This window comes from Pipistrellus hanaki (genome assembly GCF_964339955.1).
Source record: "Pipistrellus hanaki genome assembly, chromosome: X".
Lineage (NCBI taxonomy): Eukaryota > Metazoa > Chordata > Mammalia > Chiroptera > Vespertilionidae > Pipistrellus > Pipistrellus hanaki.
This window is the reverse complement of record NC_140524.1, coordinates 65,001,239-65,020,433: the sequence shown is the minus strand read 5'-3', so window position 1 is coordinate 65,020,433 and position 19,195 is coordinate 65,001,239. Positions and strand designations below refer to the sequence as shown.

Below are 19,195 nucleotides of genomic sequence, written 5' to 3'. Positions count from 1 at the left end.
TTTTATTTATCAGGTTATAATGTTCGTTACTTTCCATAAATGAATGGGATCTTGTGGTATTTTTCTTTCATTGCCTGGCCTATTTCACTTAACATAATGTTCTCCAGGTCCATCCAGGTTACTGCAAATGGTAAGAATTCCTTCTTTTTTTATGGCAGCGTAGTATTCCATTGTGTAGATTAGGGGTGTCGAACTCAACCAGAGAAGGGGCCAAAATCTAAAATCCAGCCTAAATCGCGGGCCGAATGGTTTACTGAACAGTCATAAACTGACAATGTCATAAACTGACAGCGGAGTGCAGTGATGACAGCGCGGTGCGGGCCACATTGCAAGGCCTGGCGGGCTGGATTTGGCCCGCGGGCCTTGTGTTTGACATATGTGGTGTAGATGTATGATAGTTTTCTAATCCAATCATCTGCTGATGGGCACCTAGGCTGTTTCCAAATCTTAGCTATGGTAAATTGTGCTGCTATGAACCTATGGGTGCATAAATCCTTTCTGATTGATGTCTGTTTTGTCTTTTAGTTGTAGTTTCCCCCCCCCCATTTTTTTTTTTATTGATTATGGTATCACATAATTGTCCTCATCCCCCCAATCCCATCCCAAACCCCTCCCTACATATTCCCTCACCCCTCCACCCCCTTTTATTTTATTTTATTTATTTTTTATTTTTTTTTAAACCACAGACGTTTATTTCTTCTGCTGCAGTTTGGGAGGCTGAAGTCTGAGGCCAAGATGCCAGCAGGGCTGGTTCATTCTGAGGCCACGAGGGAGGATCTGTTCCTAGATTCTGGTGTTTGCTGGCAATCTTTGGTGTTCCTGGGCTTGCTGATGCGTCACCCTCATCTCTGTATTCATGTAACATGGCATTCCCCTTGTGTGTATGTCTGTGTCCTAATTTCCCCATTTTCAGAAGGACAACCAGTCATATTGGTTTAGGGCCACCCTTGTCCTGTATGACTTCACCTTACCTCATTACATCTGCGATGACCCTATTTTCCAAGTAAGGCCGAATTTGGAGGTCCTAACCTGGGGGTTAGGACTTCAACACATTCATTCAACCCATAGCAGTCACGCTATTACGTTTTAAGCGCTCCATAGTGATATGTGGCTCATGGGAACGGTGTTGGACACTGTCGAGGCAGAATGTTTTCATCATCACGGGAAGTTCTGTCAGACATGGCCAGAAAGAGGTTCCAGCCTGTATCTGGGAGCACAATAAGCTGGAGTAGGTTTTACATTTCCCTGATGCTGGTTCTGGGTGTGTTTATCTGGGGCAGCAGTAGGCAGTATGGGGGCTTGGTGGAATTTGGGATGAGTGGAACTCACCCCCAAAACTCTCAGCCTGTGTTCTTGGCCTGTGCTGAGCTGGTTTAGCTGCCCCATCTGCCCTGTCTACCCTTTGGGTCTCAGCTTTAGCATCACCTCCTCCAGGAAGTCTCTTCTGATCTCCCCCTCCCCACCCCCTATCCCCAGGCCTCCTCTGGACTCCCACAGCTGCTTGTGAGTCCCATTGTAGCACCAATCGCACCGGGTCACCCATCTGTCTCTTCCCCTGGACCGCAAGCTGTGACAATGAGATCTTGGTGGTGTCCGGGGCCTGGGAGCATGCAGATGCTCAGTGACCTGGAGCTTTGGAAGCACTGAATCAGCAGCATGCCTTCAGCTGAGCCTCGGGAACCTCCCCCACTCCTCCTTCCCTATCCCAGCCTCTCTCTACCAGGGGCAGAATAGTCCCCAGAATTCTTATCTTCTGCTGTTAGATGTCTCAGGTGTCCGCAACCCATTGTCATTCTCCAGCTCTGCTGAACACCCTGGGCTCAGCTTCTTCTGCTGTCAAATGAGGACACCGATAGCCTCTGCCTTCCTGGGATGTTGCTAACTTGAAACATAATAAGACCCTGGAACTATCACGTGTATGCTTTTAAATGAATAATAATAACAATGCCTTATTTATCACTCAGTGCCTAGGGTTGTGTAATCACTTTCGCTTTAAGTCATGCAATCCTCACAAAACCTCTCCATTAACTCCATTTTATAGATGAGAAACTGAGGCCCAGAGAGGTTAGGTAACTTATTCAAGGTCACACAGCTGGGAGGCAGTAGAGCTGGGATTCAAAACCAGGCAAGTGGCTTTTTGAATGAATAAATGAATGAATGAATACCAATTCCTTTCCTCCTTGGAAAACTCAAAAGCCATTTCATTCTTTGAAGGAGGACTAGTTGAACCTCCATATTTTAGACAGAAAAACAAAAGCTCAGGAGAGCAGGCAGCATGGGCAGCTCTAGGCAGCCATGTTCAGGCCCCTATCTTTTTGTTTTGTTTTGTTTTGTTTTGTTAATCCTCACCCAAGGATTTTTTTTTCATTGATTTCTTTTTTCCTTTAGAAAGAGTGGAAGGGAATGAGAGGGAGAGAGAAAGATAAACGTCTATGTGAGAGAGACGCATCAACACATTGGTTGGTTGCCTCCATCATGCACCTAGACTGGGGCTGGAGATCGAACCTACAACCCAGGTACATGTCCTTGACCGGGAATTGAACCTGTGACTTTACAGTGTGTGAGCTGGCACTCTAACCACTAAGCAACACTGGCTAGGGCCAGGCCCCTATCTTGACCTGTCTCTGGATGAATGTGTGTGTGTGTGTCATATATGTTCCTATCCTGGCCTGGAAGATTGGGGGTGCAGGTGAAAGAAGCAGGTAATAAACATTTGGTGATGTGTGCCTGAATGACTTCTTGTCTCTTTCCCTGCGCTGCCAGGGCACCCCTGACTCCTCAGGCCTAGGACCTCCCTGGAGAGGCCTGCAGAATGGCTGGAAGAGAGGGAAGAATGGTGGCTAGGAAGGCTTGGCTGGTGTGTTGGAGCTTTCACTACTCATTCATTCACTTGTGTTAGGTTCTATTCTGGGCACTGAGGCTCCAGATATAAACAATCTGGTTCCTGTCTTCATCAAGGTCCCACCCTGGAGGAGGTGGCAATACCGAGCTAAGAAATGCCCAAGGACATCTCTCTGAGGACTAGCCATGCAGAAAAGTGGCAGAGCAGATGCAACAGTCATGGGGCTGCACAAGCGGGTGTATTTTTATAATAGCAACCTTTACTGAGAGCTTCATGTGTGCCTTCCTCCTTCTGAGTCAGATCATGTGCGTTATCTGATTAACTTCTTACACACCTCTTCAGCGAGTCCTCCACCCCCTTTTAGTTGTAGTTTTGATATTGTTGTGTGAGGCAGCAGTTTAGATGTTTACCTATGCCACCATCTTGGATTCTCTCTCTCCGGAGCTTTAGTTGCCGTCTGTGGAAGCCTGGCCAGTCCTTTTGTGCCTCTGCCCCTCCTCTCAGTCTTTATGTGGTCTCTACTTTCCATCTTTGGTTATCAGGGTTCTCACTAGTGAATCTTCTGGTGATTATTCAGGAAATTTTTCTGTATTTTAGTTGTAATTTCCATTTGGCCCTGGGAGCATGTTCGTACAGCATCTACTTACCCTGACGCCATTTTTAATGTCCCTGACCTGATATTTTTTTCTCCCTTGCAGCCTGATATTGAGATGGCATGGGCCATGAGAGCAATGCAGCATGCTGAAGTCTACTACAAGGTGAGTTGTCTGTCATCATTATTAAGCAGAATTGAACATGTACTGTTTGATTTTCTGCTAACCACTATTGTCACAATTTAAACAATTGTGTTTTGGAGATCATTTTTATTACTGTAAGATCTTACCTACAGAGAAAAGGGGTGTGGAAGTGAATTTTGTATTGACAATGAGGAGTTGAGCTTCTTTTCCCATATTTCTGTTGCTAACTAAGAAAAGGGTGCTGGGTCCATAGTCAGTACTTAATTAATATTTGTTGACTGAATGGATGAATCACAGAGGGCAATAGCCAGGCAGTGCCAAAGCCAAAAGTATTTGAATTGGTGAAATGTATTGTAGGTATTATGACCCTTTAAAACTATCTCATGATTTCATCTCTAACCTAAGCTGTTTATATACTTCCTAATGAACTCTTCTGCCCCGAAAACTATAAGTTTTTTGAGGAAGGGGGAATAGAAGTGTAGTAAATTTGAGACTAGCATATGTATGTTGTCTTAATGTCTGGCAGTTGATTTCATCAGTTGACCCACAGTTCCTGAAACTCACCAAAGTGGATGACCAAATCTATACTGAATTTCGGAAAAAATTTGAGAAACTCAGGATAGATGTATTGGATCCAGAAGAACTTAAATCAATATCAGCTAAAGAGGTAAGAATTCTCTCTCTTAAATATTGCCTAGCATATGACCAAGAATTATTTTTTATTATTATTTTTTTAATAAATTTTTATTGTTCATATTATTACAAGTGTTCCTTTTCCCCCCCCTTCCCACCCCACCCTCTGCCCTTTCCCCACCCCCCATTGTCCTCATCCATAGGTGCACAGTTTATGTTCAGTCTCTTCCCACATCCCCCTCTCCCCTTTTCCCCAAGAATCATTAGTTCACTCCCCTTCCATACCTCTGATTCTATTATATTCAACAGTTAATATTGTTCATCAGATTTTTTTTTTAATTTCCTTGGTTTTTAGATTCACTTGTTGATAGTTACGTATTTGTTGTTCATAATTTTTATCTTTATTTACTTTCTCTTCTGAAAGAACCCCCTTCAGCAATTCATATAATTCTGGTTTGGTGGTGATGAACTCCTTTAGCTTTTTTTTATTAGTGAAGCTCTTTATCTGACCTTCGATTCTGAGTGATAGCTTTGCTGGGTAGAGTATTTTTGGCTGTAGGTTCTTGCTATTCATCACCTTGAATATTTCTTGCCATTCCCGTCTGGCCTGCATGGTTTCTGTTGAGAAATCAGCTGACAATCGTATAGGTGCTGCTTAGCTCTTGCTGCTTTTAATATCCTCTCTTTGTCCTTTGCTCTTGGAATCTTAATTATGATTTGTCTTGGTGTGGTCCTCTTTGGATTCCTCTTATTTGGAGTTCTGTGTGCTTCCTGGACTTGTAAGTCCAATTCTTTCCCCAGGTGGGGGAAGTTTTCTGTCACTATTTCTTTCAGTATGTTTTCGATATCTTGCTCTCTCTCATCTTCTGGGACCCCCATGATTCTGATGTTGGATCGTTTGAAGTTGTCCCAGAGGTTTCTTACATTATCTTCAATTTTCTGGATTCTCTTGCCTTCTAGCTTCTGCAGAGGAGTGTCTTCTGGCTTTTTATGTTCCAAATCTTTGACTTGATTCTTGCGATCTTCTATTCTGTTTTTAGGACTCTGTATAATATTATATTTTTTATTTCAGACAATGTATTCTTTATTTCTTGTTGATCCCTTTTCATATCCTCATAGGTCTCATTTATTTTATTGGCCTTTTCTAGGATACTCTTGAAAAACCTTATAAGTGTGGTTTTGAACTCTATATCCAGTCGCTTTTTGTCCTCCATTTCTTTCGTTTGTGATCTATTTGGTTTAGGCATTTTCGCAGGCAGCTTTTCTGATGGGATGGGGTTTCAGGGTGGAGCCTACAGCTTTGGCTTCCGTCCGCCCCGCCCTTTGCGTCTCCTGAGACTCAGGGTCCTTCAGTACTTGTTGCAAGCATCTCTGAGAGAAAGGTGCCCTCGATTTTCGCCTGCTACCAAACTGTGTAGGCTCTCCCGCAATGGGCCCGAAACTGGGGTTCAGTTCAGTTGGAAGTGGAGTTGGAGGTGGCGTTCAGAGCAGTCTGGAGCCCCTGTCTCCTTCCCGCCAGGGCAGTCCTACGGCACAGCCGGCCGGCCCTTCTCTGCGCGCAGTGTGCGCGCCTCTGGGACCTCCTTTCGCCGCTCCCCCGGGTTCCGCCTTACAGCCCAGCTCCTTCTGGATGAGCCTGGGTCCCCGGGGTCTGGCCTAGAACAGGGGTTCAGAGCAGTTGGGGGCCCAGCACAGTCGGAGTGTTTATCTCCTTCCCGCTAGGGAACGCCAGCCAGGCATTCGGCCTCCCTCCTCTCCGGCTCTGTCCTCTCCGCGCACGCCGCGTGTCTCCGTACCTTAGGCTTTTCCAGCTCCTCCGCGCCTCCTTCTGGTTTTCTCCTTGCTTCTCGTTGTAGAATTTCCAGTCAGTCGACTTTCCTGTAGTTCTGGATAATGTCCATTTTATATTTTAGTTGTATTTTACTGAAATTGTTGCGTGTGGCTGCGGCTAGGTGCCTACCCGAGCAGCCATCTTGGATTCTCCTGACCAAGAATTATTGATGAATACATTTTTATACATTTAAAACTGGAGGGGAGTGTTTTAAGGAAAATAAATAAAGAATCAGGGCTCTTGTGTAGTCATCAACCAATAAGTAAGTTATGAAATGACTTTTCTTGGTTTATATTTTTTTATATGTTCATTGAGTCTATTTTTCTACCTTTTGGACTTGATCATTTCATTGCTAACCATCCAGCCCTTTCAAGAGAGGAGGAATAAATTTACCTGTGAGTAGTTTAACCAGAATACTTGGAAGGAAGATTGGCAATTAGGGTGCAAGAGAGGTGTTTGGATTCTCTGGATTTAAGTTGACATTATCACAGGCCATGCTAAAATTTGTGTTTCTTATTGTTTACTTGATTAGCTTGTACTTTTATAGAGCACTATCTGTATCATAAAAGGCTTGTTGTCATGACGCCATTATGGCATCATGACCAAATGATGGGTGTTGTATGTTCATTTTAATTTGTTTCCAGGAAGTTTTTAATTTCTTTCTTGATCTCATTGGTAACGAATTTATTGTTTAATAACATGCTATTTAGCCACCATGTGTATGAGTATTTATGGGTATTTTTACTGTAGTTGATTTCTCATTTCATTTCACTGTGTTCTGAGAAAGTGCTTGATATGATTTCTTGAAGTTGAAGAGACTTGTTTTGTGTCCTGACATGTGATCTATCTTTGTGAATGATCCATGTGCACTTGAGAAGAATGTGTATTGGGATGAAATGTTCTATAAATGTCAATTAAATTCATCTGATCCAGTGTGTCCTTTAGAGTCACTGTTTCTTATTAATTTTTTGCCTTGAAGATCTATCCAGTAAAGTCAGTGGGGTTTTAAAGTCCCCTACTATGATTGTATTGTTGTCAATTTCTCCCTTAAAGTCCTGTAAAAGTTGTTTTATATATTTGTGTGTGTGTATATATATATATATTTATTTATTAGGGTTATATCCTCTTGTTGGATCAATCCTTCTAGTATTATATAGTGACCTTTGTTGTCTCTTGTGATGGCCTTTGTTTTGAAGTTTATTTTGTCAGATAGGTACATTGCTACCCCAGCTGTTTTATATTTTCTATTTGCATAGAAAATTTTTTTCTATCCCTTCACTCTCATCCTTTATGTGTCTTATTCTGAGGTGGGTCTCTTGTAGATAGCATATAGTTGGATTATATATTTTTATCCATTCAGCTACCCTGTGTCTTTTGATTGGAGCATTTAATCATTCTACATTTAAGATTATTATCAAGAGGCACTTATTTATCGCCATTTTAATTCTGTATGCCTAGGTTTCTCTCTCTATTTCTTTCAATATAAGAGTCCCTTTAGCAAAATTTTTAATGCTGACTTGATGGTGATAAACTCCTTTAGCCTTTTTTGCCTGGAAGCTGTTTATATCACCATCTATTTTGAATGATAGCCTTGCTGGATATACTAATCTTGGTTTCCATTACTTTGAGTACTTTATGCCATTCCTTCTGGCCTGTAGAGTTTCTTTCTTTCTTTTTTTTTTTTTTTAATTTTTTATTAAATTATTATCTTTGTACATATACCATTGCCCCCCCCCCCCATACATGCCCTCCCTCCCAAGTTTTGTGTCCATGGGTTGTACTTATATGCATGTATACAAGTCCTTCAGTTGATCTCTTATCTACCCCAGATCTCCCTCCCCTCCCTGCTGTGATTTTACAGTCTGCTTGTTGCTTTACTGTCTCTATATCTATCTTTTGGTTCTTCAATTTATAATGTTCTTTATCATCCACAAATTAGTGAGGCTATGTGGTATTTCTCTTTCATTGACTGGCTTATTTCACTCAGCATGATCTCCAATTCCATCTAGGTTGCTGCAAATGATGAGAATTTCTTCTTTTTTATGGCAGCAAAATATTCCATTATGTAGATGTACCAAGGTTTTTGGATCCAATCATATGCTGATGGGCATCTAGGCTGTTTCCAAATCCTAGCTATTGTAAATTGTGCTGATATGAACATAGGGGTGCATATATATCCTTTCTGATTGGTGTTTCTAGCTTCTTGGGATATATTCCTAGAAGTGGGATTACTGGGTCAAATGGGAGTTCCATTTTCAGTTTTTTGAGGAAACTACACACTGTTCTCCACAGTGGTTGCACCAGTCTGTCTGCATTCCCACCAGCAGTACATGAGGGTTCCTTTTTCTCCGCAACCTCACCAACACTTGTCGTTTGTTGATTTGTTGATGTTGGCCATTCTGACAGGTGTGAGATGGTACTGCATTGTTGTTTTGATTTGCATCTCTCGGATAATTAGTGACTTTGAGCATGTGTTCATGTGCCTCTTGGCCATCCTTTTGTCTTCTTTTGAAAATATTCTATTTAGGTCCATTGCCCATTTTTTAATTGGATCATTCATTTACCTTTTATTTAGTTGTATAAGCTGTCTGTAGATGTTGGAGATTAAACCTTTATCAGTGATAACATTTGCAAATATGTTCTCCCATACAGTGGGATTTCTCGTTTTGTTGATGGTTTCCTTTGCTGAAAAAAGCTTTTTATTTTGATGTAGTCCCATTTGTTTATTTTCTCTTTAGCTTCCATTGCCCTAGGGGCAATATCAGTGAAGAAGTTCTTTTGGCATATGTCTGAGATTTTGCTGACTATGGATGCCTCTAGTATTTTTATGGTTTCCTGTCTTATGTTTAAGTCCTGTATCCATTTTGAGTTTATTTTTGTGTATGGTGTAAGTTGGTGATCTAATTTCATTCTTTTGCATGTGTCTGTCCAATTTTCCTAACACCATTTATTGAAGAGACTGTCTTGACTCCATTGTATATTCGTGCCTCCTTTGTCAAATATTAATTGAGCATAGTGATTTGCGTTGAAACCTGGGTTCTCAATTCTATTCCATTGATCTATATGTCTGTTCTTGTGCCAGTACCAGGCTGTTTTGAGAACAGTGGCTTTGTAATACAGCTTGAAATCTGGTATTGAGATCCCTCCTACTTTACTCTTCTTTCTCAGGATTTCTGTGGCTATTTGGTGTCTTTTATTGTTCCAAATGAAGTTTTGGAGAGTTCTTTCTAGGTCAGTGAAATATGCCATTGGTATTTTAATGGGGAGTGCATTGAACCTATAAATTGCTTTGGGAAGTATGGATATTTTAATAATGTTGATTCTACCAATCCATGAACATGGTATGTTCTTCCACCTGTTTACGTCTTTCTCTATCTTTTTTTAGTGTCGTGTAGTTTTCCGTGTATAGGTCCTTTACCTCCTTAGTTAAAAAAATTTTTTTTGTAACATATTTTATTGATTTTTTTACAGAGAGGAAGAGAGGGAGAGAGAGCTAGAAACATCGATGAGAGAGAATCATCGACCAGCTGCCTCCTGCACACCCCCCAGTGGGGACGTGCCCGCAACCAAGATACATGCCCTTGACCGGAATTGAACCCGGGACCTTTCAGTCTGCAGGCCAATGCTCTATCCACTGAGCCAAACCGGTTTCGGCTCCTTTAATTTATTCCTAAGTATCTTAATTTTTTTGGTGAAATGGTACATGGGATTGCCTTTTTAGTCTCTGTTTCTGCAAGTTCACTATTGGTGTATAGAAATGCCATTGATTACTTGGCGTTAATTTTGTATCCTGCTACATTGCCAAATTCATTTATTAAGTCTATTAATTTTTTAATGGAGACTTTTGGGTTTTTTATGTACAATATCATGTCGTCTGCAAATAAGGATAACTTTACTTCTTCTTTTCCAATTTGGATGCCTTTTATTTCTTCTTCCTATCTAATTGCAATGGCTAGTACATCTAGTACTATGTCAAAGAGGAGTGGTGAAAAAAAACAACAACAACAACAAAAAAAACAAAGAGGAGTGGTGAGAGTGGGCATTCCTGTCTTGTTCCTGATCTTAGAGGGAATGGTTTTAGTTTTGGCCCATTGAGTATGATGTTGGCTGTGGGTTTATCATACATAGTTTTTATTATGTTGAGGTATGATCCTTCTCTTCCCACCTTGTTGAGAGTTTTTATCAGGAAAGGGTGTTGGATTTTATCAAATGCTTTTTCTGCATCGATTGATATGACTATATGATTTTTATCTTTCAATTTGTTTATGTGATGTATCACGTTTATTGATTTGCAGATATTGTGCCATCCTTGCATTCCCAGAATAAATCCTACTTGGCCGTGATGTATGATCTTTGTGATGTTCTGCTGGAGTTGATTTGCTAGAATTTTGTTGAGGATTTTGGCATCTTTGTTCATGAGGTATATTGGCCTGTAATTCTCTTTCATTGTGTTATCTTTATCTAGTTTTGGTATTAGGGTGATGCTGGCTTCATAGAAGGAGTTTGGAAGTGTTCCTTCCTCTTGAATTTTTTGGAGTAGTATGAGAAGGATAGGTTTTAGTTCTTCCTTGAATGTTTGGTAAAACTCTCCTGTGAAGCCATCTGGCCCGGGACTGTTGTTTCCTGGAAGCTTTTTGATGACTGTTTCAATTTCTTCCCAAGACACTGGTCTATTGAGATTTTTAGATTCTTTCTGATTGAGTTTTGGAAGGTTGTATTTTTCTAGTAATATGTCCATTTCCTCCAGGTTGTTCAGTTTGTTGGAATAGAGTTGTTCATAGTATTTTGTAACAATCCTTTGTATTTCCGCGGGGTCCATTGTTATTTCACCTGTTTCATTTCTGATTTTGTTTATTTGAGTCCTTTCTCTTTGTTTCTTGGTTAGCCTGGCTAGAGGTTCATCAATCTTGTTTATCCTTTCAAAGAACCAGCTCTTGGTTTTGTTGATCTTATGTATTGTTTCTTTGGTCTCTATGTCGTTTATCTCCGCTCTGATTTTTGTTATTTCCTTCCTTCTGCTTACACTGGACTTTTCTTGTTGTTCTTTTTCTAACTTTTTCAGTTGTAGAGTTAGATCATTTGTTACCATTTTTACTTGTTTTTTGCAATAGGCTTGTAGGGATGTGAACTTCCCTCTCAAAACTGCTTTTGCTGTGTCCCATAGATTTTGGATAGTTGTGTTTTCATTGTCATTTGTTTCCAGGATGTTTTTAATTTCTTCCTTGATTTCTCTGGTAACCCAGTCCTTGTTTAATAGCATGCTGTTTAGTCTCCATGTGTTTGATTTCTTTGGATTATTTTTATTGTAGTTAATTTCCAGTTTTATGCAATTATGATCTGAGAAGATGCTTGATATGATTTCTATCTTCTTGAATTTGAAGAGACTTTTCATATGTCCCAAAATGTGGTCTATTTTTTAGAATGTCCCATGTGCGCTTGAGAAGAATTTATATTCTGTGGCTTTGGGGTGGAATGTTCTGAAGATTTCGATTAATTCCATCTGGTCTAGCGAGTCATTTAGGATTGATATTTCTTTGCTGATTTTTTGTTTAGATGATTTGTCCAAGGGTGACAGTGGGGTATTAAAATCTCCTACTATGATTGTATTGCTATTAATCTCTCCCTTAATATCCTTCAGCAGTTTTTTTGTTTGTTTGTTTGTTTTTTTATGTATTTGGGTGCTCCCATATTGGGTGCATATATATTTACCAGGGTTATTTCTTCTTGTTGGATTGCTCCCTTTAGTATTATGAAGTGGCCTTCATTATCTCTTGTTATGTCCCTCACTCTGAGATCTAATTTGTCAGATATAAGTATTGCTACCCCAGCTTTTTTTCATTTCCATTTGCCTGGAAAACCTTTTTCCATCCATTCACCCTCAGTCCGTGTGCATCTTTTTTTCTGAAGTGGGTTTTTTGTAGACAACAGATATATGGGTCTTCTTTTCTTATCCAATCTGTTACCCTATGTCTTTTGATTTGAGCATTTAATCCATTTACATTTACAGTTATTATTGATAGGTATTTATTTGACGCCATTTTTATTCTGTACCACTGTGTTCCTTCTTTGCTTTCTATTTCTTTAAATTTACAGTAGACCCTTTAGCATTTCTTGCATTGCTGGTTTCGTGGAGATAAATTTCCTTAGTCTGTTCTTGTCTGTGAAACTCCTGATTTCCCCTTCAATTTTGATTGATAGCCTTGCTGGGTACAGTATTCTTAGATTCATACCCTTCCTTTGCATGACTTTGTATATTTCATCCCATTTCCTTCTGACCTGATGAGTTTCTGTGGAGAAATCAGTTGCTATTCTGTTGGGGGTTCCTTTATATGTAACTTTCTGTCTCTGTCTGTCTTCTTTTAAGATTCTTTTTTTAAAAATTTTTTGTTTATTTATTTATTTTTTAAATCAATCTTTATTGTTCATATTATTATAAAGGTTCCTCATTTCTTCCCCCCTCCACCAGGTTCCCACCCCACCTTCCGCCCCCTCCCCACCCCCCATTGTCCTCATCCATAGGTGCACAGTTTATGTTCAGTCTCTTCCTCCCTCCCTTTCCCCAAGAACAGTCAGTCCACTCCCCTCCCATATTGCCGACTCTACTACAATGAACCGTTATTATTGTTCATCAGGTTTTTCAATCTCCTTTTGTTGTTGTTGTTGTTGTTGTTATTGTTTTAATTAATAAACTTTTACACTTCTAAGAATAAATTTTAAAATCTAATAATTTTAAACCTTGTTTTTTTTTCTGCTCTGGGGATTGAGAGCAAACTTGTTTACATGTAAACTTGCCCTTAGGCTATCAAAAGGTGTAGCCATTCAAGTGTAAATGGACACATTGTTTAAACATAGCTGCTGGTTGGAATTGGATTACCTGTTCTGGGTGTGAAGGGCTTGTCATTCCCTATCTCTGTTAAATTTAAGGTGTTAGCTTTAAAACCTCTTTTTGGTAAGAGACCTTAAACTTTCAGAACTTTAAATTTTTCAGATAGTGAATCAGTTACTTAGCATTTTCTCAAATCAATAATACCTCCACATGCCCAAGGATACACTTCACACAAAAGACATTTCCAAATAGATCAACCAACCTCATCCAGGCCCCACACATGGCACTCACAGATCAACACCCCAGCCCTATACTAACTCAACACATCCAGATCTAACCTTCCTCATTTGATTCAGCCGACCCTCAAGTTCCCCGAAAAGTTTCCAGCCATGTCTGAGAGGCAGCCTTGGGTCGGAGGCAGGCGAGGAGCGAGCTGTTCTGGGCCTGGCTGCTCCGGGCCTGGCCTCTGTTGCTCTGGTCCGTTCCACAACCAGCTGCACCGGCTCTGGCCACTGCCGCTCCTGACCTGGCTGCTCTGGGTGTGGCTGCTGCTGCTCCAGGCCTGGCCGCACCCGACCCGGCTTCTCTGGGCCCGGCTGCTCCGGGCCCGGCCGCTCCAGGCCTGGCCGCTCCCAGCCTGGCAGCTGCTGCTCCGTGCCTGGCCGCACCCGACCCGGCTTCTCTGGGCCCGGCCGCTGCGGGTCTGGCTGCTCCAAGCCTGGCAGCTGCTGATCCAGGCCTGGCCGCACCCGACCCGGCTTCTCTGGGCCTGGCCGCTCCCAGCCTGGCAGCTGCTGCTCCGGGCCTGGCCGTACCCGACCCGGCTGCTCTGGGCCCGGCCGCTCCGGGCCTGGCCGCTCCCAACCTGGCTGCTCCAAGCATGGTTGCTGCTGCTCTGCGCCTGGCTGCTACCAACCCGGCTGCTCTGGGCCCGGCTGCCCCGGGCCCGGCTACTCCGAGCCTGGAAGCTCCCGGCCTGGATGCTCCGGGCTTGGCTGCTAATGTTCTGGGTCTGGCTGCTCCCGACACAGCTGCTCTGGGCCCGGCTTCTCCAGGCCCGGCCACTCCGGGCCTGGGAGTTCCTGGACTGGCCACCCTGGGCTTGGCCGCCTTCACCTCAGGCCTGGCTGCCACTGCCCCAGGTCTGGCTGCTCCAGGCCTAGCTGTTGCTGCTCTGGTTCTGACTGCTGCTGCTCTGGGGCCTGGCTGTTGCTGCTCCAGGCCTGGCTGCCACTGCCTTGTGCCTGGCCATTCTAGGCCTGGCCACCGCCTTTCCAACATTCTGTCTTTTTAAAAAAAAAAAAACACTTTTATGTTGCAATGTTGGCTGCTGAGTTGATCTCTGACTTAGTCCTTGATTTTTCAAGATCTTCTTTGTGTTCTTTCTTAAGTAATTTGCTATCTTTTGCTCTCCCTTGATTTCTTCACATTGAGAACTTCTTCGGTTTCTTCCTCCTTGTCCTGGAAGCTCAGCAGGTTGGCCTGTGGCACCCCTTTGTTCTCAGCGGGCTCCTGCACTGCTTCAGCCTGTTGCCAGGGTCGGCACCGCTGCCCAGGAAGCAGCCCCCTGCCTCGGCTCCATTGCCCGCGCTCAGTGGTCGAAGGCTCGGGGGCACCCCCCCCCTGGGGGCCCCGTCGCCCGGTTCCTTGCTGGCGCCTGGCTGGCTGATGTCTGCCAGGGGCTCCTGGTCCTCCTCGCATTCCTCCAGTCTGGAGCTTTTTTTCTCCTTCCCGCTAGGGGAGTCTAGTAGCATCAGAGTCAACAGACTGTCCTCTGCGCGCAATGTGCGCGACTCCGGGGGGTCGCTTTTCGCCACTCCCCCAGGACTCCACCTCACAGCCCCGTCTCCCTCTGCTTGAGCCTGGGTCCCCAGGGATTGGCCTAGAGCTGGAGTGCAGGGCAGTAGGGAGTGGGGCTCAGCACCGCCGGGAATTTTGTTTCTTCCAGCCAGGGCAATACAGCATCAGAGTCAACATTCTGTCCTCTGCGGGCAATGTGTGCGTCTGCGCGCACAATGTGCCCAACTCCGGGGGCTCCGCTTTTCGCCACTCCCCTGGGATTCCGCCACACAGCCCCGTCTCCCCCTGCCTGAGCCGGCCAGGGCTCCTGTTTCGTTCCCTCCAGTGCAATCCCGCATCAGAGTCAACATTCCGTCCTCTGCGCGCAATGTGCGCGACTCCCGGGGCCCTGCTTTTCGCCGCTCCCCTGGGATTCTGCCTCACAGCCCCGTCTCCCCCTGCCCGATCCTGGGTCCCCAGGGTCTGGCCCATAACTGGGGTTCAGCGCTGCCGGTTCTGGGGTTCAGCCCAGGCCAGGGTTTTTATTTCCTTCCTGCTAGGGAACACCAGGCAGGCACCCAGCCTTCTCCTCCTCTCTGGCTGCATTCTCTCCACGCGCGCGTGCGTGCGCGCAGCATGTCTCTGTACCTTAGGATTTTTCAGCTCCTCCGATTTTCCTTCTGTTTTTCTCTTTCCTTGTAGAATTTTCAGTCAGTCGACTACCTGTAGCTCTGGGCAATGTCCACTCTACATTTTAGTTGTATTCCATTGAAATTGTTGTGTGCTGCTGCGGTTAGGTGTCTACCTGAGCAGCCATCTTTGATCCTCCTCCTAAGATTCTTTTTTTTGTCGTTGTTGTTTGCCAGTTTAATTATAATGTGCCTTGGCGTCGGTCTTCTGGGGTTTACTTTTTCGGGGACTCTGCGAGCATCTTGGATTTGTGTGGGTCTTTTCTTCTCTATCTCAGGAAAGTTTTCTGTCAATATTTCTTGAAATACATTTTCCATGTCTTCCTCAGTTTCCTTTCCTTCTTTAACCCCTATTATTCTATTATTCTTTTTGTTTTGTATTGTCCCAAAGTTCCCTTAGGCTCTCCTCCTGCTTTTTAATTTTTTTTTCTAGAAGCTGCCGTAATTGGGTATTTTTTTCCATCTTGTCTTCTAGCTCACTGATGCGGTCCTCTGTTTCTTCTAGTCTACTCTTGATGCTTTCTATTGACGTCTTCATAGTAGTGATGTCATTTTTCATTTCTTCTTGATTCATCTTCATTTCCTCTTGGTTCTTCTTCATTTCCCCTTGGGTCTTACTCATATTGTCAGATTTGTCTTTCATTCTTTTTAGCCATCCTATGATCATTACTCTGAATTCTTGCTCTGGTAGGTTGCTTGCCTCTATCTCGTTTATTTCCTTTTCTGGTGATGCCTGCTTTTCTTTCATTTGTGGGCTGTTTCTTTGTCTCCCCATAGTCACTCTTTAGGATGTCTGGTTATGTAGATCTCTCTCTCTCTCTCCTGCGTTGATTTAAAGCAGAGGTTCCCAAACTTGTTTGTGCCGTAGACCCCTTGCCATGTTTTTCGGTTTTGGGTAGACCCCCCTACTTACCTGATATTGATTTTTTTGTAAATTTCTAACTGTAGTGAAGTTTAGTGTTAAAATTTAATAAAAAATAATGTACCTACTTTTCTCCGGCATTCTCAAACAAAATAACACTGATTCACTATAATTTGTATGATAAACTACCAGTTTATATTTTTTAAAATATTTTCTCAGCACTTTCCTATTCAAGATTCAGGAAACGAATGAACGTATTTTTCTCACATTCATATTTATAGAGTGACGAATTGAACAAGTCGGTTCAAGTTCGCAAAGCTTTGAGACAAAAATTGGCAAGAATTTTTTCTGCGCGTATGCTTGTAACAAGATGATACTGGTACATCATTATGTGCACGTTTTTATCCTGCAACTTACACAATTTTATAAACATATATAATAAATTTTTTACTTCATAGGTACTTTTATAAATAATTTATATGTTTTTATATTATAAGATAATATGATGTAAGTAAATAGGTACTATCAGTGTATGTTGAGATCCACTATTGTGGACCCCCATTTTCATTTTATGGACCCCCAAATTTTTTTTTCGCTGACGTAGACCCCTTGCAGGTTGTCATAGACCCCTGGGGGTCGATATAGACCACTTTGGGAACCACTGATTTAAAGGCACAAAATACAACACTACCAGGTACACACACAAGGGACTGAACAGAAATATATTTCCGATATCAATAACCTCCAAAGGTGACCACTAGGGAAAGGCAAATTAGGGGATAGGAGAGAAAGAGGAAGAGTAAAAAGAGAAGAGGGAGGGAGTAAAAAAAAAAGATAGGGGGGAAAAAATATATATATATAAAATATATATATATATATATATATATATATATATATATATATATATATATATATATAAATGGAGTGTTTAAATGTAATTGGGAAACAAGGAGTCAAAAAAGAGAGAGAGACAGAGAGAGAGAGAGAGAGAGAGAGAGACTGACTGACTTAGAGAGAAATGGGGAATAAACTATATATGTGGGGAGAGTATTCCAATAGAACAACCACTAACCCCAGCAAATGCTGGCAGCAATACCTGGAGAATAATACATTCTACATCACCCCCTAATTTCCAGCAAAGGAAGGGAAAACAGAGGTAAAAAAACAAACAAAAACTAATCAAATAAGAAAATAGCAAGGAACAGTAACAACAAAAGAATAAGCAAAATACTCTCACTAAAAAGCATAAAAATACAATATAATCAACATTCCCCCAAACAGCATCAAAAGGACAGTGAGGAAAACAGTTTTTTTGTTTTGTTTTGTTTTTTGTTTTTTTGCTAGTTAATACAGTTCGTAGAGGGCTGTGTATGCACTTGGCCCAGGGGATTGGAAATTAGATATATAAGTAGGATAGAAATTTTAGCAGGGGGGAGACAGAAAGAGTAAGGAAAATCTAAAGCAGGAAAGGGTTAAGATAAACAGGATAGCAAAAGAGGGAAGGTTAGAAAGAGTGATGGTGTAAAGGTTGTTTTTAGATAGGGTTAAACAAGGTCAAAGGAGAAATGAAAATAAAATGAATAACACTAATTCCAATGTAAAATAAAGAGGAAATAAAATGGCACTTAAAAAAATTAAAATAGCAGTAGTAATAATGTTGATTGAACCTAAAAATGTAATAATTAAAAAGTTAAAATCAAGTGAGGAAACAAGGAAAAAATTCTTTTCTTAAATAAAAGATGCAAAAAATGAAAATAAAAAATCAAAGATTTAGCAAAAAAGTGTGCAGTTGTGAAGGCCATTCACTTCTCTTATTCTGTTTGGCACACCTGTTTCAGACAGTATTGCAGTTCCCTGCGTTCTGCTTCACCCTTGTGCTGTAAACCAGTCCTTGATTTTAAGATGGCGACTCCTTAGTTTCTTGGTTTTTGATAAAACAAAACTAGTAATAAACAGTTTGTACTCCAGCCCCTAGGTGGCAGTGTTTCTGGATTGATGTCCCTGTCTTTTTGGCTGCTCTAGCCTTCTTTTTCTGTGGCACTCAATACTGTTTTTGTTTGTTTGTTTTTTGTTTTGTTTTTTTTGCCTGGGAGCTGAATCCTGGATGGTTTCTACCCACTCTGCTTCTCAGCTTCCGGAAAAGCAGTTTCCCTTTGCTGTCTCTTAGGGCCAGCCAATCTGGGTGATCTCTCCTTTGCAATCAGAAGCAAAGGGTTGCAGGGGAATCAGCCTAGGTGTGCAATGGGCCAGTCTGCACGCACTTACAAACAGACTGCCTTCCAACTCCTTTGTTCTCCCTCAGTGTCGGATCAGAATGGGTTGCTCCCTAGAGAACCCCACTATTAGCAACCTTGGGGACCCCCGTCCACTCTCTTAAATCACGCCAGACCCAACAGCGAGGAGGGCTTTTGCGGTCCCAGTGCGCTCTTTTGCCTCTGCCGCCACAGTGGCAGCAGCTTCTGTGGCTGCCGCTTTCGCTGTTGTGACAGACACCCCACGTTATCCCGGCAAAATCCAACCTTTCTGTGGAATCCGCGTGTCTGCACCGGTCGGGGCCCCCACAGTTGTGGTTTTTTCAGGTCTCAGGTAATATCCTCAGTTGCAGCACTGATGTGGTTGTGAGAGGTAGCACATACAAGTGTTTACCTTGTCGCCATCTTCCCGGAGCTCCTGGCCTGTAGAGTTTCTTATGAGAAATCAGGTGTCAGTCTTATGGGAACTCCTTTATATGTAGCACTAGTGGCCCAAGGCACAAAATTCGTGCATGGGGGTGTGTCCCTCAGTCCAGCCTGCACCCTTTCCTATCTGGGACCCCTTAGGGACAGTTGGACATCCCTCTCACAGTCCCGGACCATTGTCTCCTAACTGCTCACCTGCCTGCCAGCTTGATTGCCCCCTAACTACTCCCCTGCTGGCCTGAATGATGCCTAACTGCTCTCCTGCTGACTCGATGGCCCCCAACTGCCCTCCCCTGCCAGCCTGATTGACTACAACTG

General features: G+C 42.7%; 1 protein-coding gene across 1 annotated transcript in view; it reads left to right on the top strand.

Moving 5' to 3' along the window:
* Positions 1-19,195, top strand: part of PBDC1 (polysaccharide biosynthesis domain containing 1) — a 34,184-nt gene that overhangs the window by 10,705 nt on the left and 4,284 nt on the right. Inside the window, exons 3-4 of the mRNA XM_084869767.1 lie at positions 3,541-3,600; positions 4,106-4,246. Coding sequence (XP_084725893.1) covers positions 3,541-3,600; positions 4,106-4,246 — 201 coding nt within the window. The remainder of the gene's footprint in view (positions 1-3,540; positions 3,601-4,105; positions 4,247-19,195) is intronic.